This window comes from Equus caballus, chromosome 28 (genome assembly GCF_041296265.1).
Source record: "Equus caballus isolate H_3958 breed thoroughbred chromosome 28, TB-T2T, whole genome shotgun sequence".
Taxonomy (NCBI): domain Eukaryota; kingdom Metazoa; phylum Chordata; class Mammalia; order Perissodactyla; family Equidae; genus Equus; species Equus caballus.
The window spans coordinates 29,366,217-29,390,865 of NC_091711.1; the positions used below are offsets into that span (position 1 = coordinate 29,366,217).

General features: G+C 34.2%; 1 protein-coding gene across 41 annotated transcripts in view; it reads right to left on the reverse strand.

Moving 5' to 3' along the window:
- Nucleotides 1-24,649, reverse strand: part of ANKS1B (ankyrin repeat and sterile alpha motif domain containing 1B) — a 1,028,420-nt gene that overhangs the window by 731,890 nt on the left and 271,881 nt on the right. For all 41 annotated transcript variants that reach the window (XR_011433608.1, XR_011433612.1, XR_011433607.1 and 38 more), the window contains one exon: nucleotides 19,696-19,839. Coding sequence is in view for 30 of the 41 variants with exons in the window: in XM_070254099.1 (XP_070110200.1) it covers nucleotides 19,696-19,839 (144 nt within the window). In the remaining 11 variants the exon portion in view is untranslated. The remainder of the gene's footprint in view (nucleotides 1-19,695; nucleotides 19,840-24,649) is intronic.

Consider the following 24,649-nt stretch of genomic DNA (forward strand, 5'->3'; position numbering starts at 1 on the left):
AGTCAGAATTAGAACTCAGATTGCCAAAGAGAATGCTTTTTACACCACTGCAGCATATCCTCCCACAATGACACTGAAAGAAAAATTCAGAATTCAACAAGCATAGCCTGAGTGCCTACTGCATGCAAGACATAAAGCAGAGAGTGTTGGAAAACATAAACATTTGTCAGATACAGGCACTTCCCTCAGGCAACTTACAACCTAAAAGAATAGATATTAGATAACTACAATAAAGGAGAGAAATCCACAGATGTCAAAAATAAGTTATTTGAATCTTAAGAGAAAAAAGATTGTTTCTGGCAGGAGATGACGGAATAGGACTTTCGGAAGGAAGTAGCATTTGAGTTGGGCCTTAAATCCTATAGAATTAGTATTTTTGCACCAACTAGCCACTCACTAACATTTGGAAGGAGTACGCATCTCACATACCACAGAGGGTATACACCTCATTTAGAACTTAGTTTCTAAAAGTCCAAAGTGATTCTATACCAACTCTAATCTGGTTTCAGTCGCTGAGAAATGTTTTTATGCTGAACATCTAAAACGATCTCTGTGAAATTGTGCTTTGAGCTTAAAAGTTTAGAAACTGGCACTTTGGAGTCTTGTTTACATGCAGAGAATGCATTTTTGCCTTTTCTCTAAGCTTCCATTTATAATTTATATTGTCTGTAAATTTATAATGTCTGTAAAGGATACAACATTTTCTCACTCGAAAATATTTCCAATTAGATTCAAACTGATGTGGATTTCTCTATCAGTATTAGGATTCTAATTTCTTTATTCCACAGACCTGAAGCCAGTAAACTTCAGCAAAAATCCAGCCTACTGCCCATTTTCTTAATAAGGTTTTATTAAAACACAGCCATGCCCATGCATTTTCATATTGTTTACAGCTGCTTTCATGCTACAATGGCAGAACTGAGTAATTGCAACAGAGACCATATGGCATCAAAACCTAAAATATTTACTCTCTGACCCTTTACAGGAGAGAGTTTGCAGACCCCTGCCATAGACAATTCATTCAGCAAATATTTATCAAGGGCTTACAAGTGTAGGTGGTTGGTAGGTAGCTAGCGTGGCCTGCTGGCTGAAAGACTGTTGCCAACATTAAATCAACATTAAATCAAGTCAAAAATTAATTCATATTGCATTGTTTTCTTCAATATAATTAATCATAATCACATATAAAGAAGAAGAACAATCTTTGTAGTGGAAAAAAATACAGTAGGTCACTCAGGACGTAGTATTATTAGGAAGTGCTCTACTCTAACGACTTCTACTACTAGTTAACATTTATTGAGCACTTACTGAGTGCTAGGCACTCTAATAAGCAGTATATGTCATTTATTCCTCACTACAACCCTAGGTGCTATTATTATCCTCATTTTACAAATGATGAAATTAAGACCCAAAGTGATTTATTTCTGAGGCCTCACAGCTTGTAGATGTTAGAGGTGGGACTTTACAGAACATGCTTTCATCCCTGGAGATATTCAAGCAGAGACTAGATAACTTCTTAAAAAGTGTAATGGTTTATACTTCTTAAAGGGAGAAAAAAAAATAATGGCTACCATTTACCAAGAGGCTACTACAAGTCTGGAATTATTGTATGTGCTTTAAACACATTCTCTAATTTTCATATCACCCTACAAGGTAGATATAAGTTCCCTCTTTTACAAATGACGAAATAGTATAGACAGGTTATCTAATTAAGCAGAGGAATATACCTAATAAGTTGCAAAGCTAAGATTAAAACTTAGGTTTACTTGACTTTCGATTATACCGCATTATTTCCATTTTTTAAAAATCCTAGCCGCACTTCTACAGTGTATGAAAAGAAATCACATTTCAAAATGAAAGCATGGGGCCAGCCCAGTGGTACAGCAGTTAAGTTCGCACACACCACTTCGGCCGCCCGGGTTCACTGGATCAGATCCCGGGAGTGGACCTTCATACCACTTGGCAACCCATGCTGTGGCAGGTGTCCCACATATTAAGTAGAGGAAGATGGGCTTGGATATTAGCTCAGGACCAGTCTTCCTCATCAAAAAGAGGAGAATTGAATGCAAACTGGTACAGCCACTATGGAAAACAGTATGGAGATTTCTCAAAAAGTTAAAAATAGAAATACCCTATGACCCAGCCATCCCATTACTGGGTATCTATCCTAAGAACCTGATATCAGAAATCTCAAGAGTCCGTTGCACCCCTATGTTCATCGCAGCATTATTTACAATAGCCAAGACGTGGAACCAGCCTACATGCCCAGAAACTGATGATTGGATAAAGAAGATGTGGTATATATACACAATGGAATACTACTCAGCCATAAAAAAAGACAAAATTGGCCCATTCACAACAACGTGGATGGACCTCGAGGGTATTATGTTAAGCGAAATAAGCCAGTCAGAGACAGACGAACTCTATATGACTCCACTCATAGGTGGAAGTTAGTATATTGATAAGGAGATCTGATCGGTGGTTACCAGGGAAAAGGGGGGGTGAGGGGAGGGCACAGAGGGGGAAGTGGTGTACCCACAACATGACTAACAAAAATGTACAACTGAAATCTCACAAGGTTGTAATCTATCGTAACATTAATAAAAAAATAAATAAATAAAACCAGATTAATCCGAACAATAAAAAAAAAAAAATCCCTCCCCTCTGGGGGCTGGCCCTGTGGCCGAGTGGTTAAGTTTGCGCGCTCCGCTGCAGGCGGCCCAGTGTTTCGTTGGTTCGAATCCTGGGCGAGGACATGGCACAGCTCATCAAACTATGCTGAGGCAGTGTCCCACAACTAGAAGGACCCACAACGAAGAATATACAACTATGTACCGGAGGGGCTTTGGGGAGAAAAAGGAAAAAATAAAATCTTTAAAAAAAAAAAAAAAAGAGGAGAATTGGTGGCAGATATTAGCTCAGGGCTAATCTTCCTTACAAAATAAAAAATGAAAGCAATAGATATTCAACAGCTGAATGATGAAATATCAGGCAGGGCAAGTAAGGAAAGAATAACCTATGCAATTAAAATAGCAGAGACAAATAAAGAAATATGAAATATATTTCTAAATGTAAATACAGAATCTATTCCTAATTGTAGATAAGATCAAACTCAGAAAAAGCCACAATAGAATTTGCTGGAGATACTAAAATAATTGGAAAACTTCATTAACTCCTCCTCTGACAGAAATGATGATGAATTAACATTTGGCAGATATCTCTGACAAAATCAGACATCCCTTTTTCCAAGGGAGGAGGGGTCTGGTCAGCCCATCTCTACACTGTTACTGAAGAAACATCTGAAGATGTAAATATGAACAATACTCTTCTCTTGGGAGAAAATGATTGAATGATAAAGAGAAAAAAAAAACAGAGGAGCTCCGGGAATTAAGTCCAAATGGACCCAAGTTGCACTATTCACCTCTGCTACTTCATAACTGTCATCGTAAACAAGTTAATTGACTTCTCTGCACCTCAGTTTCCTCATCTAAAAGGCTACTTGTGAAAGATGCTGTACAGGGGCATCAAGCATGCCTTCTTAGAACATATCCAACTCAGGGAATTATTATTCTTTCAGTGGTAATAATTTTTCCTCAGGGAAGTTCTTCAAGAGAAAAATTATTTTCTCATTTATTCACTTTCCTAATCTGCGTATAGACTCCGTATGTCTCTCTGGTTTGAAAGGCATGAGAAGAAGTATTTCTTGTGTACCAACTATGTATGGGTGGGCTAATAGATGCTGAAAAAGGTAGGGCATTTCAGGTACTGGAAAGGACTTACGGAAAGGCTCAGAATGTGGAAAGTTGATGTGTATCCCAGTTCTTGTTCATCACACTAGTTTCAGTATGACAGAGGAGACAGCAACAGGAGCCAAACTGTAGAGAATTCTCAAACAACATTCTAATGAAGTAGGATCCTGATAAAATTAGCTTTTCCTGTATATCACCAAAAGCTCGTAACTTGTAGCATACATTCTACTTTGTCAAAAAATATTCTGTTGTCACGCACTTGTCACTTTTAATGTAGTTAAATAGTCACCCCCTTACAAGCTAATTAACCAGAATCCTACTGACTTAATTTATGGCTTTACCTTCTCTGGTAGGCATAATAGCATCTCCTTTTGCAATATGACTCATTTTATGAGATTGAAATAGAGTCTTAGAATACTTCTTACAAGTAGCTATCCATATAGTTGGAAAGTACAGAACAAGCTGCTTTGAGAAAGACTCAATCAGAGAATAAGAAAAGACTCTTAGAAAGTAAAACTGTGATGACTAAAACATAAAAATTAGCAAAGGATTGAAAATAAAGTAGAGAATAAAAAACCAAAGAGATGGGAAAAGTTAAAGACAAAAAAGTTGAATGCAGGAGCTTCAACATCTAATAAATGGATATTCTGGAAAAAGAGAAAGATAAAAATAAAAGAAAGAAATAAAGAAAAAATTAAAAAGTATTTCCCAGAGCTGAAGAAGGACACAATCTTGATATTAAAAGGGACAGCTTATGTGCACCATGACACATTTTTAAAACCCCACACCTAGACATAAAATTTTAGAATACTGAAAATGTAAAAAATCAGACCTTTAAAGCATCAAGAGAAAAAACAAGTCAAATGCACAGGAATAATGGCAGTAGATTCTAAAGGAAGTTGTTGAAAGCTTTCAAATTCATGGGGGAGAATAAATTTTAACCTAGAAATCTATAATCAGTTAAACTGACAATCAAATATGAGAAAAGAATAAAGTTTCCATCATTCAAGGACACAAAAAGCTCTGCCTTGAGAAGTTACCTAATGATATATTCAAGTGTATTGAAGAAATAAAGTAACAATAAGATAGGGAAGCCAGGAACAAGAGATCAAATCCATGAGAACAATAATGGGAAGGTTTTTGCAGAAAGCCCAGAGAGCAAATGCTAGAGACTGAAACAGAAGAATAGACAATTTTAGTATCGAGATAGCCATAAAAATAGAGGGATTCAATAGATGGTAAGATATAACTTAGAAATTTAATGAGGGCATGATAAAGGAAAATTGTACAAGAAAAAAGAAAGACAACTCCAGGAAAAACAATCTGACTAGAAAGTTGTTAGGTTGAAAAGCTTCTTTAATGACATATGTAACATTTTAATATGTGAAACAAGTAGGTTGATTAAAATGAAAGAATTAAGACAATCACAAGGCTATTAATTCACCATGTGCTTTTAATTATATATCTCCATTACTGCCCACATTCTTTAAAGATAAATAAATACATTAGGAAGAGAGATGATAAAATTTATAACCAGGATTATATTCTCCCTCCTGCTAACACATTTCCTGGCTATTTAACTAGGTAAAGATAATGACTGTGTGTTCCCACATGGAGATCCTTCAGCATCACCATGGAAACATATCCATCCTTAGTATATACATGGTATATTCATATAATAGTATGATAAAATTTAATTAATGTATACTCCAGAGGAAAAGGGGAGGAGGTACTTAGGGTCTGAGTATGAGTGTCAAACAAATAATCTTCGGGGCTTTAACAAATTGTATAAAATTATATTATTAAGACAAAATTTGAGTAGTAAGATTTTCTGGTACCAATTTATGTCCCTCCCATTGAGCACAACCACCAGGTCATCACCTGCTCTGGTCTCAGCTCACATTTCTAGCACCAATTTGTTAAAACAAGTGATGGCATACGGATCTCAGCCTGCAGAGCTGCTGAAATGAGAAATTAGGATTTAAGAAGCTTTTGGACTCTAGAGCATCTCTAGAACATTGTATGTGTTCTATATGGCTATATGACAGCCTCCATGGCATGTAAAATTCAAACCATGAGGTTTCAGAGAAAAGTACAGAGCAAACAAATGACCAGCAGGACAGCCAAAGAGCCTATGAGGTGACTTAACCAACTTCATAGTCCAAATAGAAAGAAAGTACACAATGACAAGATATTAAGCAACTGGTAGAGTGCAAAAAAAGAGAAGCCATTCATTTTAATTCCAAATGCATTCTCCTTCCACTAGCCTAGGGTCTTTACAGAAAAATAAATTTAATATCAGCATGCCATTTGTAAACATAAATATGTAAACATGATTCACTGGCTACATTTCTGCAGTGTCATCTTATGAACAAAACACGGAAAACTTGGTCAAACAGGATAGAACATAATTGTGTGCAAGCTAGACAATGTATAAGGAGAAGTGCAGCAAAAAGAAGACAGCAAGAGAAGAGGGGAAGGAAAAGTGAAAGAAAGAGCACAGGAGACAATCTCTTCATTTTCCAAAATAGGAAGTCAAGAAAGACTGCCTGAAGTTGATGAAACAAAACATAGAAACATACAAATATTATTTAAAGTTATTTAAGTATAATATTATTTAAAGCTACCAAGCTAACCATTAAAAAAACTAAAATTTATCATTAAAAATAACCAACATTTGGAGAAGAAAAGGAGGGAGATAAAGATAATGTAAGTAAGCTACATCATTTTCTTAAAGAAACAAGATATATCATTTAAAGTTAATGAATCAAGAATAGAGATATGTGTATTTAGACATTTGATAAGCTTAACATTCACTCTAGGATGTGAAATATTCAATATTTATTGAATGTGATTCACTCTGAGGTATGACACATTCAATATTTATTGAACACTTGCTATAAAGCAGGTACCATGATAGGTATCAAAGATTTATAAATAACAATGAAACATTACTTTAATATGGAATGCTCAGTCATATAACCAAAGAATTAATGTAATTTGTTAAGAAATATTTTAGTAATAATGTTAAAGGGCTTTGTTATCATAAAAACTAGATATATAGTGCACATAGAATAAAAATTGATATTTTGAAATCTATGTTCCCAAACAAAAAACCCAGATAAAAGAACAGAGACAGAAGAGAAATTAAGAGTAATATTAGAGACACTATTTAACCATATATGGAGGTCTCTGGTTTCAGGATTACTAAGTAAACACTACCACTATCCAACAGTATAATGATGGGTCCAACCAATTCAATAAGAGAAAAAAACCAAATGATTATAAACATTGACAAGTTTGAGACATGATTACTATTATTTCCAGATGATATAACTGCCTAACTAGAAAATCAACTTAAACATATTTATAAACCACAGTGTAATTCATAAGATAACAAGATACAGGATAAGTAGGTGAAAGCCAACAGCTTTCCTGTCTACCAGCAACAACCAGTTAGAAAATACAATGGAAAAAATATCTATTTACAATAGAAACAAATACTATGAGATAACCAGGAAAAAATAACAAATGTAGATAAATGTGTATGTAAAAAAAAACTATACAACTACTTAACAACATAAAAAGAGACTTGAATATATAAAAATCTATATCATGTTCCTGAGTGGGAAGATTCAATATTACAAAAATGCCAATTTTCTCCTAAATAATCTCTAAATTTGACATTGTTCCAACAAAATGTCAACAGGTAAGATCTACAATTATAAAACTCTTGGAGGAAAACAGGAAGATATCTTCATGACATTTGATTTGACAATGTTTTCTTGGATATGACACCAAAAGCACAGGCAACAAAAATAACAATAGATAAATGGGACTAAATAAAAATCAAAAACGTATTTGCATCAAAGGACACAATCAACAGACTGAAAAGGCAACCTATAGAATGGTATAAAATATTCACAAATCATATGTCTGATAAAAGATTAATATCTAGAATATATAAAGAACTCCTACAACTCAACAACAAAAAACCAAATAATCCAATTTTAAAACAGATGAAAGACTTGGAACAGACATTTCTCCAAAGAAGATATACAAATGGCCAACAAGCATATGAAAATATGCTCAACATCACTTAATCATTAGAGAAATATAAATCAACACCAAAATGAGATGTCACCTGACACCCATTAGGATGGCTACTATCAAAAAACAGGGAAAAACAAGTGTTGATGAGTATGCAGAGAAATTGGAACACTTAGGCACTGATGGTGGAAATGTAAAATGATGCAGCCGTAATTGAAAACAGTTTGGCAGTTCCTTAAAAAATTAAAAATAGAATTACCATATGGTCCAGCAATTTCACTTGTGAGTGTATATCCAAAAGAATTGAAAGCAGGGTCTCGAAGAGGTATTTGCATATCCATATTCATAGCAGCATTAATCACAACAGCCAAAAGGTGGAAACCACCCAAGAATCTATCAATGAATGAATGCATAATAAAATGTAGTATACACATAAAATGGAATATTATTCAGCTTTAAAAAGGAAGGAAATTCTGACTCATGCTACAACATGGGTAAACCTTGAGGACATTATGCTAAGTGGAATAAGCCAGTCATAAAGAGACAAATACTATACGACTCCACTTATATGAGTTACTTAGAGAAGTCAAAAATTATAGAGAGAGAACACAGAATGGTGGTTGCCAGGGGCTATGGGGAGTTGTTGTTTAATGGATAAAAAGTTTTAATTTTGCAAGATTAAAAAATTCTGGAAATCAGTTGCATATGATGTGAATATACTTAATACTACTATACTATATACTTAAAAATGGTTAATATGTTAAATTCTATGTTGTATGTATTTTACCACAAATTGTTTTTAAATGTTCAAAAGGGACATGTATGCAAATGTAACATTTAAAATCAAGAGAGAAAAGGCTATTCAATAAATGGTGCTGGGACAACTGACCATTAATTTGCAGGTGGAGAGGAACCCAAGATAACTTATAGAATTAAAAATACATACACATACACTTATGAATGTATATATATTTATTTATATACATTTATTATATATTTACATCATTACATATTTACAGTATATATTATTTACTTATATATTTATTTATACATATTTGTTTTATTTATTTGTACATATATGTATTTTAATTCTATAATTTATCTTGGGTTCCTCCTCACCCCCAAATTAATTATACATATATATGTACATATATAAAATACATAAATATATAAAGAAAATAGAATAGAATATTTTTATAATTGTGGGGTTGGACAAGGTCAGCCTAAGCAAGATATAAAAAACAGAAGCTTTAAATAAATATACAGACAGATTTGGCTTCATAAAAACCAGAACTTTTGCACAATCAAAAAAGACAACAGAATGGTAGACAGCAAGCAAAAGACTGGGGAAAACAAGTTTTGAAATATTTTTAACAAAGTTTTGGTATCTAGAACACACAGTCATGTTTCATTTCCATGGTAGTTTTGTTTTATAAAGTCACATGAGCACTAAACTAGCAAATGCAGAATCACTGCTTTTAGGGGAACTACAGACAGGGTTAGGTTCATGCAAGTCTCTGGTCACAGCATTTTCACCAACTGATCGATACATAAACTTATTTTATACATGTTTCTGATTAGAGATGACATTTAATATATATTTTGATTAATTAACATTGAACTCACAACCAATAGTACTATAATTCATGCCTGAACAAAAGCTTACCTGATGCATGTATTTTCTGCATAAGGCATATCACAGCCTTCTTGAGCTTTTAAAAACTCTAGACAGAACTTCAGCACTATACTACACTGTAAATAGTGAAGTCCTCAACAAAATTACAAAAATACAAAAAGAAATAAAAGTGGCACTAAATAGACTGTGAAAAGGGTAATTATTTTCAGTTAAGAGAGCTGAAACAAAAAGGCAGCGTTTCACCTTATTCAACTTCTCCTGGAAATGTATGCACAGTGACTCAAATTTTTCACCATTCTGTGCATGTCCACAAATGACCATAAAAGCATGATGAGTATTGATTTTGGGATTACCAAAAATTTAAGCAAGTAGGCAAATTTGCAAATATAGAATCCACAAATAATAAGGATTGGCCATATTAAAATATATTTATAAATAAATTCCTTTAAAAATAAAAAATAGTAAAAGAAATAAGTATGCAAAGCAAACAAAAAGAAATACAAATGCCTAATAAACATCTGGAAAAAATGTTCCTTCTCACTAATAATCTGGGAAATATGACTTAAAACAACAATGAGAAATAATAACTGATGTCTCTTAATAAAAATAATAACCATACAACAATCATACAGACCATATACAACAATCCTTCATACCATATAACTTCCAGCTGTCCCTACCTAATTCTCTCAAAGAAGCAATTTAAATGATTTCAAACAACTGAATCAAAAATGCCTAGAAAGGTACAGACTAGAATGAAAAATGAATGAATGAATGAGTGAGTGAATGAACGAATGGATAGCTGGGATCAATGAATGAATGGATAGATGTGCAGATGCAAGCAATAATTTTCAAACTATTCTATGGAAAGTCATGGTGAAATAATGAGTCATCATGACTTTTTACAACTCATGGCATTTATTGCTTTCACAAAATACAAAATCTTTATTAGAAAATTGGATCTGCTTGTTGTAAATAATTCAATGTGTAAGCATATAAAGTAGGAAGTTAAAGTCCCTCTGGAATATTTAGCATTAGATATAACCATTATTAACAGCATAGTAAATACACTTCCAGACTTTCTAAACACATACAAAAAAATATCACACATATTTTAATGCACTTATTATAGGAGGATGGTTTGTACTATAAATACTGTTCTTTAACCTACAAATCCTACCAAAATTGCCAGTGTTGTTTCCAGAGACCAAGAACTGAACAGAAATAGATCAATTTGCATTTGCATTGCAAGGAATTTATACAGAAACTTGCATTTATATTCTAAGATCTTCATAAGAATCCGATAAACAAGAACTAGCTTCTTCATTTTAAAGAACAGGAAGCAGAGGGAAAATTACTTGTTCAAGATTATACAGCCAATTAACAGCAGTCAGAACAATTACTTCAACTAAACTGCAAGGTTGATCAGGGCAGAAACCATATATATTTATTATTTTGTATCATTCACAATACGTGGCACAAAATTATAAGCAACACGAGAATGTGATGCATATTTATATGGTTTATTGCTCTATATCCTACATATAACAAATAATAAACATTTGTGGAACAAATGGATGGATAAATGCATAAACGAATAGGGAAATGTGGAGGGATTCTAAATGAACTGAGATTCTTATGAAACCATCAATTTTTTTAATCTGAAAGATAAATAATAAATATATTTAGCAGCTCAACCATCCTGGAAGCATAATGTAAAATAATAAATCAATTGAATACACACTAGATAAGAGTGACATCAATAATTACCGAAATCCTCTTTAACAGAGAAATGCTACAGTGAAATATATTGAACAGTAGAGAATATACAGGTTTATCTTACTGTGAGAAACTGGGCCCTCTTTAAAAAATGTTTTTTAATTTGATAGAAAAGTATTCACATAGGTTTTGGATCACACATAATAGACAAACTTGGGTGAGTTACTTAATCTCTTGAAACTCAATTTGCTCAAAGTCAAGTGAAAATATTTCATAGGATTGTGGTGAAATTTAAGTGAGATAAGGAATGTAAAGTACCTATCTCTGTACCTGGCATGTGCTAGGCACTCAATAAATGCTAAATATTATTGTTAACATTACTATTATCAGTATCATAATACTTTCCTAAAAATATACAAAATGGAGCCTTCCCAATGGTAAGGCTTTAGTTCCGTTATTTTAAAAGTTATAAAAATGACTGCATAAAATCATAAAAACCTAGATCAAACGAATGCTTGATAGTAAAGCTAAGATGCATTCCTCTGTAAATGCCTGTTATCTCCTACCTTCTGCTTAGAAACAAACAGGCAACTGCTCCTTGAATGAGTAAGTAACAGATGAAATGTCTACTGACCTAATTTCCATAGCCATTGTATTAGTTTCCTTTAGTCACTGTAACCAATCACCACAAATTTAGTAGCTTAAAACAACATTAATTTATTCTCTGACAGTTACTGAGATCAGAAGTCTGAAAGGAGTTTTACAGGGCTAAAATCAAGGTGTCAGAAGGACTAGTTACTTCTGGAGGCTCTAGGAGAGAATCTGTTTCCTGCCTTTTTCATTTTGAAGAGGCCACCTGCAATCCCTGGCTCCAAGCTCCTTCCTCCATCTTCAAAGCTAGCAATATAATGTTTTTAAATTTCTCTCTGCTTTCCTCATCATACTACCTTCCTTCTTATGAGGACCCTTATGATTATGTTAGGTCCGCCTAGGCAATCCAGGATAATCTGCCCATCTCAAGATCCTTAACTTAATCACATCTACAAAGTCCCTTTACTCTGTAACGTCACATATTCACAGGTTGTGAAGATTAGCATGTAGAATTAATTTGCCTACCACAGCTATGTTCATTATTAACTGAATTGTGTCTAAAATGTTTAACTTACATTTGTAATTACATTGTTTTAAGCACGGCCCCATTGACTGCCCATCTTACTGAACTAACATTTTATCCTTTCTACATTTCAAATTTTGGTTCTTTTAAAAGTTTCAGCAAGAGAAGACTGGCCTGGTGATGTAGTGGTTAAATTTGTGCACTCCACTTTGGCAACCTGAGGTTTGCAGGTTCAGATCCCCGGCATGGACCTACACACCGCTCATCAAGCCATGCTATGGTGGCGTCCCACATACAAAATAGAGGAAGATTGGCACAGATGTTAGCTCAGGGCCAATCTCCCTCACAAAAAGAGAAAAAATAGTTTCAGCAAGAATAAATTCAGCAACAGAATAAGACTATGTATTGAATCACACAATTCCAGAGCTGTTGATAGCTAAATAATTCCTTGACTCATTGTTATTGTTTTGAGTATTTCCAAAGTATGTAGTAGTTTTATTACAGGAGGGGAAAGGTTAAACCCCTACAACAAAACAATAACTATTCTGGAGTGGAAAGATATCTAAAGGATCATCTCAATTTCAAGGATGAGCAAAATAAGACCCAGGGAAGTTAAACGATTTACTCAGTGACACAAACTTTAATGTACAGGAGAAGGAACAGAAATTTATTTTAAGCATATCCAATGACTAGCAATGTGGAAACCTGTTCGAAGAGCAAGCATACAGAAACCTGCTACATTCTCATAACAAAAATTCTTAATCTCAAATTCAGGTAGATTTTTATTTAGCCATCTGAGCTTCTTAAATTATTAAGGCAAATACTAATAAGATAGTTTTATAAGTAGCTAGAGGAATTTCAGATAAATTTCATCAGACTCAACAAAAACAGAGACATATTTGCCAGAATGCTACACATGATGGTTATTGGGCCAAATAAGAGAGGTTCTACTGTTGTTGATCTAATGACTAGTTTGGAAAATATTCTGAAAATCCATAGGCCCTACAAATAATATGGTTTCTGGTTTCCCTGGAGACAAGGCAATTAACTCAGTGCTCTAATGAGACCCTAAGATAAATATCTCATAATACATGTACATGGCATAAAAGTGCGCTGAAGAAAATTGACATATCTTTATTTTATTTTTTAAAAAGCACCTAAATTAAATTATACTACTTATTCCTTATTATGTCCCAATGCTATTCATTCCTTTCAAAAAACACAAGAAACACTTGGATACCTTTAAAATGTTAGTTTGATTACTACACATATACTAGGCTTATTGTTTTTGCTAATTGTAAGATAAGTAATGTAGACACGAAGTGGAAATTAAGATATAAGGACTTTGGATAGGCCAGTATGAATTACTATTGATATGTGAATAGGCCTCTTAATAAATAGAGGAAAAAATACTCATATTACCAGAAATAACCAGATATTTCAATATGAAGGGAAGGGGACATAATGTCTCCCCATGACTGACGTGTACTGATTTTTGTATACATCAGTGGCAGTGCAATGTGCTTGTGTGCATGTGCACAATTTGTTAATAGCCATCAAAATATTAAAGTGCATACACTTGACAGCAAAAATACTAACACAAGTGCATTAAAAAGAAGTGAGAGGATATTCACTGGTGAATTATAATAGTGCTATCCTGGAACTGGAACTCTTCAAGCAAAACTGGATGATCACTGTGGCCATTGTGGGCACAATGAAGAGGGGATTCCTACATCAAATGAGAGACTGGACTTGAGACTTCAAAATTCTCACTAAAAGCTCCTGTTTAACTATAGGAATAGAAGGGAACAGACCTTTCTAATCTCGATTTCTCTACTTCACTTATTTGTCTTCCCATAGATAAATGCCATTCACTTCTATGGAAGGGATCAGGATCAAGTCAGCATCAGGAAACTTCACATGAACCCTGAAGTGTTGGGGGCCACCCATTATGGTTATTCTCGGGAGGAACGAATTCAGCATGTCTCCCACATACACTGCATTCAAGAGTTCACATACTTCTGCAGTCACAAAACCTACAGTGCCTGACAAAAGGGCCAGAGCAGCAGCAGGGGCAGTGGTAACAATAGGCATCACCACAGGTGCCATGGATGTGGCTGCAACCTAGTCTACAGACTCAGAAGAGTCTAGCAGCCCTACCAGGAGCAGCCTTTCACAGACCCAGGAGGAAGCCGAGCCAGATTGGCCATAGTGGATGCTTTCAACATGTGTTAATATTGTTGTCACCAACAATATTGTCCTCAGAAGGTACTTCTAGTACATCAGTAAAAGATGCTGGCCTCTCCCCGGAGGGCAGTACGAGCATGGTGACTGCAGGAGCAGAGACTACTGGCAAGCCTGTTGCAAAAACAGCTAACAGCTCAGTATCAGGACCCCTCATCTCAACTGTGCAGAGTGAAGGCTACATGGGTGAACAAGATAGAAGCCAAAGGGTCCAGTAGGCTTTGACTGTAGGACTGACTCTTTAGAAAAGAGCCTCAAAGCCCCGTACTGCACACAGAGCAGAGGTGGACATCTCATCTAAGGCTGGGGGAGAAAGCAATTCAATACTTTTATAATACTTGCCTGTGGAAGAAAGCAACATAATACAATTCAACTCAAATCCTCTGCTCTAAGAAACATATGCTCTATTAACAAGAAAGGGCAGCACTGGATCTAATGGCAACTTACGATCAGGCTCAACTATCTTTAACTCTCCCTTAACTTGATATTTATGATTAAATGAAAAGATGACAAAATAAAATGCTAAAGATCACTCTCAAAGATCCTTATCCATTTATGATCTACATTTACAGTCCAAGAAAATTCTAAAATTTCCAAAATATATAACCAGGGACAGAAGCAAACTAAAGGAAGTAGGACAATGTAAATGAAGTCAGGGAAGCAACATGACATCATAGTTTTTAACTATTTTAACATTAACTATGACCTTGAGTAAGTTACCTGTTTCCTTCTTTAAATGGTTACTTTGAGAATTAGAGATTATACATGTGAAATATCTGGTAGATAGTAGGTACTGTGTAAATGGTAGTGATTATTATTGTCAGGAATGTTGAAAAACAAATTGGGGTTGAATTATACTTTCTAGAAAGGACTTCATTTTCTCAGTCTCTTCATTCTTCATTTCTCTTCCAATTCTTTGCCCAAATTAAATCTTTTAACTGCTTTGAAAGTACCCAACATATTCAATAAATCTTAATTTTAATTCCCTGATGTTATTCAGAATTCTAAATTTTCATGAATTTGAAAGGAATTCTTCACGTAAAAACTTCAATATCTAGTCACAATAGAAGGATAAAATGTCACATAAAAATTAGAAAAACACAGGGGACAGCCTGGTTGCATAGTGGTTAAGGTTGCACATTCTGCTTTGGTGGCCTGGGGTTCACAGGTTCGGATCCCAGGCACAGACTTAGCACCACTTGTCAAGCCACAATGTGGCGGCATCCCACATAAAATAGGGGAAGAATCGCACAGATGTTAGCTCAGGGCAAGTCTTCCTCACAAAAAAAAAAGAGAGAGAGAGAGAAAGATAAATACGGTGTGATTTCACTCATATGTGGAAGATAAAACCAAACCACCACAACAACAAACAAACACATAGATATGAAGAACAGATTGGTGGTTAGTAGAGGAGAAGTGGAGTGAGGGGAGTATGAAAGGGGTAAAAGGGCACCGTGTGCATAGTAACGGATGGAAACTAGACTTTTGGTAGGGAACACAATGTAGTCTATACAAAAACCAAAATACAGGGGCTGGCCCAGTGGCCGAGTGGTTAAGTTTGCATGCTCTGCTGCAGGCGGCCCAGTGTTTCGTTGGTTCGAATCCTGGGCGTGGACATGGCACTGCTCGTCAAACCACGCTGAGGCAGCGTCAAACCACGCTGAAGCAGCGTCCCACATGCCACAACTAGAAGGACCCACAACGAAGAATATACAACTATGTACCCGGGGACTTTGGGGAGAAAAAGGAAAAAATAAAATCTTTAAAAAAAAAAAACCGAAATACAATGATGTACACCCAAAATTTATAAAATGTTATAAACCAATGTTACCTCAATAAAAAAAGCTAAAATAAAAACACAAAAAAATAAATAAAACTAGAAAAACAGAAAAAATTAGATAAAACCTGAAGACAGGACCAAATCAAAATCTAGACCCAAACTGGAAATTAGATCATCTTAGAAGTATAAGACCCACAGGGTCAGCCAATGCTCTGATTTTTCAGGTAAAATACTTAAAAGTCTAAAAGTGATACTTGACACAGTTTTATAACCCAGAACCAGCATGTATAGGTAACCTGGCTCCCAAATAAGTCTGTATTTTCATTATTCTCATGTTCTGAAGCTTAGCACTATGCTTTGAATAGTGAAGATATTTGATACATGTTTGCAAGATCCAGTTAGGTTAAAGGATATAAATGTGAAATAAATATAATTGGAATATACTGAAATTTACATAGCACTATACTAGTTCCACTGATCCCAAAGGCTCCTGTATTAAACTGTAAGGTAGCGGTTTTTCATGAGGCCTAATGTGCCCAGTGCTCATGGCTTAATAATTTTTAGTGGCCTCTAAAAATATTTCAGATCTAAAAAAAAAAAAGCTTCAAAATAAATTTTTGTTAAAATTTTATGAATACCGAAATCATATGTCCCAACAATCCTGAGTTCAAAGGTGTTGCAAGTTGTACAATAAATCTAATTAGATATGATCCCTCCAGCTCCAGTGTCATAACAAATATATTAAACCATATTAATGGAATTAACCATTGTGCATTAATTTTATTGAACAATATAAAAGCATTTTTATAGTTTTGCACCATCACACATTAGACAATTTTATTATAATTATATACACATACATACATAATGCATATATAAATACACATAAATGTTAAAGGAGAATCCATCAACAAATTGGGAACATTAGTAGAAGAATTCTACTCTTGATTTGTTAGATTAAATACAGTAAAAAAAATATACTGAATCTCAAGTAAATTTATAGATTTAATGTAGTAAAAATTAAAATCCTAATAAGGATACTTTTGAAACTTGACATAGTAATTATAAAACATAAATTTTAAAAAGCAGGCAACTGGGGGCTGGCCCCATGGCTAAGTGGTTAAAGTTCTGTGTGCTCTGCTTCAGTGGCCTGGGTTCACAGGTTCGGATCCCAGGCACAGACTTACTCCACTCATCAGCCATGCTGTGGAGGCATCTCACATACAAAATAGAGGAAGACTGGCACAGATGTTAGTTCAGGGCTAATCTTGCTCAAGCCAAAAAAAAGAGAGAGATTGGCAACGGATGTTAGCTCAGGGTGAATCCTCCTCACCATAAAAAAACAAAATAAATGCTCAGGCAATTATGTCAGCTAATAGTTTTCATGCGATAATGATTTCTCCTGCGATATATTATATGTAAAATGTCAAAACTGAGTCATGTGGTTTTAATAATAGGAAAGCAGAAATAAGAAATTTCAGAAGAAAACCCAAACCCAACAGGATGAAATATACGTAACGAGAGGAATGGGAATTATTGTCCAATGCAAAGTCATAGAAAAACTAGGTACCAACAAGTAAAAAACAAATATAGAGTCATATTTGGAATTTGTTCAAGGGAATTCTAGATGAGATGAATTAAAAAATAAGACTGAGAAGTTTAACAAATTTGATAGTTTAAAAATGTACACAACACATTCATGTTCAGACACACTTACAAACTGAGGAAAAAAAGAAAAGCAGCCGACTGGGAAATATTTTGTGGTAAATGTAACTACTAAAATATTGGTATTCAATATTTATTGAAGCCAAATACCAGCATTCACAGAGAAATGGCCAAAGGAAAATATCAAATATCAAAAAACTATAAATCAAAAGCAAGTTATTAGTAAGCCTAATAAAATAAATTAAAATGAAAAAAATAAAAGTAAATGTTAGTAAGGTGGTGGAGAACCAGATATAGTCATATACTATTGATAGCTCGGATCCCTAATACTTTCCAAGAATTCTACCTTTTAAAATATGAAATATAAAGATGTTAATTTTATGAAACAAAAAATAGGTAAAAGTACTCAATTATTGGTAAACTGCTAAGCAGAGGAAGGTTTATTAATAAAATAAAACCTATGTTTCTTAATTTCCTTTCTCCTATACTCTTGTGGATATAAGGTAAAACTCTATATGTAAAAACTTGAAGTGAAGAAATGAAATCCTAAAATACACACTTTTGTTCATTGTTTCATTCAACTATTTACTTAATTCTGCCAATATGCCAGGAATCATGTTGGCATTAGACTGTAGATGTTGAGCAATAAATAGTCTCTATCTTTATGGAACTCGTAGTCCAGTATATATTGATAACAATTCTGCAATGGTTAGGATAAATTATCTAAAAGTCCTCAAAATAGTTCATATTAAGGTGAAGAAATTCTTTAAGTACTATATGCTGATTTGATTATCTTTTTTAGCTCTCCACGATAAATTAATATTGGAATTTGAGTGGCTATAATCAAATTGTCTGTGACACAGACATGAAAAATGTGATAGTTTCTTGGATACAATTGCTTCATATTTGTTGCAAAACAGAAAATAATATTTTTGAGATATAACACTACTCTGGACAATTACTGTGAATTATTTGCTGTGCTAGACTATTTTTCAACTCACGCTCTATGTAGTTACACATAAATAACTTGCCATTACACTGCTTTTCATATTAAGTGCTTTGTAGTCTTCGTGTAGAGATATTTTCACTGTAGCTTCAAATTTCTTAACTCTGTTTGGCTTATTTCACATATTTCTGAAACTCCTCTGAAGGCTTGTGGTCCATAGTACACAACAGGAATTTGAAGGTGATAGAATAGAATTAAAATTGATTTCATGAATAGTGAAATGGTTTCAAATTTCTAGTCAATGTTTTAGTGTTCTAGTCTCATTTTTGGATCGTACTGCATAATCCTCAGTGGCACACATTATTCCACAATGTTCCATTGTGCTAAGAAAAAAAATTACTGACTATGCTTTTAAAGAGCCCTAGCACCTTTCCTTGTAAATAATTTTTTATTATTTTAATATAAATTGTGATTTAACTTCAAAATAGCATTTTTTTAAATGAAGTGTTTCTAGATCATAAATATTAAAACTTCATAAACAACTCAAGTTTTCTGGAACTGGCATCATGACCAAAATAAAACAACCACATGAAAATATGTAAAGTATGACTTTGCCTATACATACATGTACAGCAAGTTATATAAACATTTTACTGACCTTTAACTGAAGAAAAATTACAAAGTGAACAAGATACTAATTGGATTTTCAAAGGGGAAAAAAGATTTACTTAAAAACTTAGGCAATCATTTTTATGTTTTACTGTACTTTAAGAAAAACAAACCATTCATTACCTGTGCAAGAATGGGGAAGCCAAGGTTCCTACATCCATTACAAGGTGTTAATGCTTCCCAGAGTCCCGAGGGCCCACAAGTGTTTTCATCATCATCTTCTTCTTCCACTTCTCCTGGTGACAAATTTATTGTAGATGAAGTTCTCTGAAATTAAATTTATATACCAACATATTATATCAATGTTTTTTAAATATCTTAACACCAACTAAATTACACAAATTTCTTATGGTACATCTTAGCAAGCAAAAGTCAGCTTAATTTTAGCCATAGTTATGTGGCTGTGTCATGTGACTCAGCCAAAAAACACGTATAATTCAATTTTAAGTTGAAAGTGAAAAAACTGGGTAAGAAAGACTGATAAAATACAAAGTTCATAATGAAGAGTAGGACATGAAAGTGACCCAAGAAAATATTTGAATAGCAAGAAATGAGAAAAATCTTCTAATTTCTAAGTGCAATCAGACGAATAGCATGAAAATACTTTACTAAAATAGGACTTGCTAAAAGCCCACTTATTCAGTGTCACCAAAAAAGTAGTCTCATTTTGAAAAAGTGAACTTCATAAAATTTTACATTACACATATGAAAGGAGTAATACTTTTAAAATTAATAACGGGACTTCTATGTTGAACATGCATATTTACTTTTGCTACTTCCCAAATCCTACTAAAATGACAGCAAAGGTTTGTAAAAATGGTCTAAACCATAAGGACCAAGGACAATAGGAGAGATGTTAGCAGATGTGCAATATCAAGAAAACTTCTGAATAATGATAAACAGATGGGTAGGTCTTACCTGATTTAGCCAACTCGAGAAAACTGAAAGCAAAGTGCCTGCCAGGGGGAAGAATAAGAAGCATGTCTATTCGTGACTCACCTCCCTCAAAAGGACTTCAGAATTGGAGAGACTGCCTAGCTGTGAAGGTGAAGGTACAGGTAGGGCTCAAACAGGTAGAAACTACGTTAGAAAGAGTTAGACCCCTAGACCCATCTCCTCATCTAGCCAAGAAACTAAATCTTCACCACCTGACAAGAAATTAGAGGTTTATTTTCCAGTAAGGTTGAAGCAAAGAGATTATGAATTCTAAGAAGCCACACACAATGAGCAGAACGGTGCCTCTCTAAAAATGAAGGAATTAATTGAATATCTATGTAACAAATGTAGATTCTCAACCCACCCCAGTGCCTTCCCACAATTTGCCTTAGAGACCATGGCAACTAGGTTTATATCTCCCAGGTAGGAGACTAGAATATATTCCTCTCTGCAGAAATTGACCTACCAAGAAAAAAGAATCTCTAAGTACCTAGGAAAATGGTAGGAGTCTATGCCTTAACTCCTCTGTGAAGCCCACCCACCTCTAAACAAGCTCCACCAAATTAACAGTTCCTAATTTTTTAGTTGAATATGAACAAGAACCCAAGGATCACCACATCTGTGAAGGAAGCCTTTAACAGAGACTAAAATAAATACACAGAAAAAGCTATAAATAGTATTCTTACAGAGAGAGAAGATATTTGCATCCATGGAACAACAACCAAATGCCACAAAACAAATAAATAAATAATAGCCAACAGAAGAATTAGAAAACAAGTCTGAGGAAATTTCCTAGAAGATAGAACAAAAGATGAAGAGAAGTTGAAAGCTAAGAAAACTAGGGATCAAACCAAGAGGAACTTGTAGAGATGGGAGGAAATACCAAAGAGACAGTGCAAGAAACTTTGCCAGAACTGAAGAAAAATTCCATATTCAAGGAGCCTGCTGAATACTGAGCAGACTAAATTTTTTTAGAAAAAGGACAAGTTTGTCTAAAAATCTCTAGAACGTATTTCAGCCACCAGTGATAGATTATTACTAAAGTTAGTAAAGATACTATACATATTGAATTGTAAACAGCACAACCCCTAAAAAGTTGTTTCTTTAAAAAATAGAATATAAGACTTTATAAGACTTTGTTTTGCTGCATTCACATTTTAAATTTCCTTTTATTAATTTTCAACAATTGAGAAATTATGAACTTAAATACTTCCTCAGTCAGTTATTGTTTGTAAGGTACAATAATAATTACAGCTGTAATCTATTGAGCTCTTACTATGTGACAGTGTGGTGTCATAGGATTATTAATTTATTATTTTAATTCACACAACAACCCTCTGAGGGAAAAAGGGGAAAACTAAACTAAGGCTCAGAGAGGTCAAGTAAAACCCATGGTCACAGAGTTGGTAAGTGGCAGAAAAAGAATTCTAACCCAGACTGCCCGACCCTAGAGCTTATGCCCTTAACCACTATGTTGTGTGGCCTCTCATTCACCACAATATCCTATAAAGGGCAATATATTAAATAACCAAGCTGATGCAATTGCAGTTTAAATCAAAGGAGTATGTTTGTTAATATATATCTGCTAATATATATATATAGTACATAGCAGCCCATATTTTTATCAACACACATTTCTCAAATCAGTAATAAATGACGACTATCACAGGGATTTTTGATCCTACAGATAATCTGGGTGAAAAAAATTTTGGACATCTAGAACCTTAATCTAGCAAGAGCTTCTATATGTATGATTAATGCTATCTACAAAAATGAACAAAATACCAATAGGCATCTCTTTTACCAACTCATAATTGATTTGACCATCAATGTTGATATGGCATGGTACTGTAAATCATTACATACTAGGAATTATCAACATTTCATAGATTTATCAGTTCTTTTCTTCCCCGCCTCTTTCTCCTCCCCAAAGAAAAACTCTGTTTATGTCTCTTCCCTGCTCATAAATCTCCAATTATTTCCCATTGCACAGCAAATAATATCAAATTCCTTAATCTGGCTTCAAGGTTCTATCAGCTGCTTTTCTTACTCTATTATACTCACCCCAGACTATAATCAAGTGGAGTTGTTTACCCCTTCCTAATCATGCTCCATGCTTTATTCATGCCTGCCATCTTACTTCTCCATACAGCATATTGTACTGGTTAAGAGTTTAGGTACTAAAATTAGTCCTGCATTCAAGTTCCAACTTGCCTACTTAGCCTTCTTATTAGTGTGATTTTCATCAGATATGACCACTGTCAGTCTCACTTACCTTATTTATGCAGTGGGAAAATAATACAGTAGGACCTCTCAGAATTTTTTCCTGATAATTAAATGAAGTAATGAATATAAAGTGGCTGACACATAATAGGGTTTAATACATATTAACTACCATTTTCAGCTATTATTCTCTTATATTCCCACTGATTCCTAAAAGTACAGCTCAGATTTCACCTCCGACATAAAATTTTCCAGATTTCTCACAAACAGCAATGATGTCTTTCTCTTCTGAATGTCTCTAGCTCTTTGTGTGAGTGTATATATTATGATATTTCACATGCACCTTGAGATGATAGATGGCAGAGTGGCAAAGAGAGTGGCTTTGAAGTCAAACAGATATACATTTAACTCCTAGCTCTGTCACTTCCAAGCTGTGCGACTTTGAGCAAATCACATAATCTTATTAAACCTACTTTCCTTATCTGTATCTCTCACATTTGTATCTCTCACAATGTGTTGTGCATAAGGGAATTTGATAATTATTTATTGAATGGATTAGTAAATGAATGAATTTCAAAGTATCATTTTCATACGACTACCTAAAAAATTTTACTACCATTAAGGGGCGTATATAATTGCATCACAAATCTCATTATTGTTACTTTAGTTTTATTTTATATTAGCCATTACCAGTAGCATTAGCAGAAATAAAATTTATCAGTGGTTTAGTACTGCCCCCTAAAGACAGTATATAAATTAGCTGTGTAAAAACCATAATTTTCCACTTCACTGCTTTACAATTAAAGATGCCTCGGAAAGATTATCAAACTAAATATAATCTTTAATTACATATGGGAAAAAAGCCACATGAACACACTTAAACTCAGGATTTCCTTTATTTCAAATGCCTTTTAAACTTTTTACTGGAGATGCGACTGTGTTCCTAAAGTTCCAGATGTCAGGAAATTCTTCCACAGAATATAGACCTAAATTTACATAGTTTGAGCCTATTAGCTTTCTTAGTTAATATATAGTAATCATGTAGAAGACATATTGGACCAGTTCTACATTGTTACAAAGGAGGAAAGTCATAATACATAATACCATAGGGAGACAAATTTGAGCTCAATCAAAGAAAAATACTTCTAGAATAATTACATCAGTCTAACACTGACGTAATGGGATTTCCTTGTGAAGCAATATGTCTCATATATGGCATACATGAACATAATTATATAGTAACTATCTATAATGGTGCTTTATAGTCTAGAAAATATTTTCAGATATAGGATGGCCCAATAAAGTAGAGTTGGGATTATCCCTATTTTAGAAGTGAAGAAACTGATGTTTGCAATGTTATTCAATTTGCAAGATCATCCTACAAATGGGACCAGATTATAATCCAAGTCCTCTGACTCTAGATGCTATAGTCTTTTACCACATTATGGAAGCAAGCTCTTCAAAGGGACAATAGATGTTCAAGATGTTCAGAATATCCATAAAGGAATTTCTGTGTTATGTGACAGTTTATAATTTATGGCTTTTAAATTCTCTCTCTTTTTTTCAACTCTAAAATTCTGTAAATTTAGGCAGTTTAGGAAAAGGATCAAGGGCCAGTTACGATCCCACAGAGCCCTTTTAATCCCCATCTGTCAAATCTCTAACACATGTCTTTAGAAATATGGTGGCAGTGGGAAAAAAGGAAAGACCCAAGATATCCATGTCCTGTCCAAATGTCTCTGGAGGAAAAGCAGAACCCTGGGGTGCTCAACATAGCCAGCACATAGGAGAGCAATGTCTGGGTGGAGAAATGGAACGATGGAATGGGACAAGAATGTCCCTCATCCCACCAGAAATACAAAAACTAAACTGAAAAGCAGGAAGCCAGTCTGATGTCAATGGAAAGGGACCAGGCAGA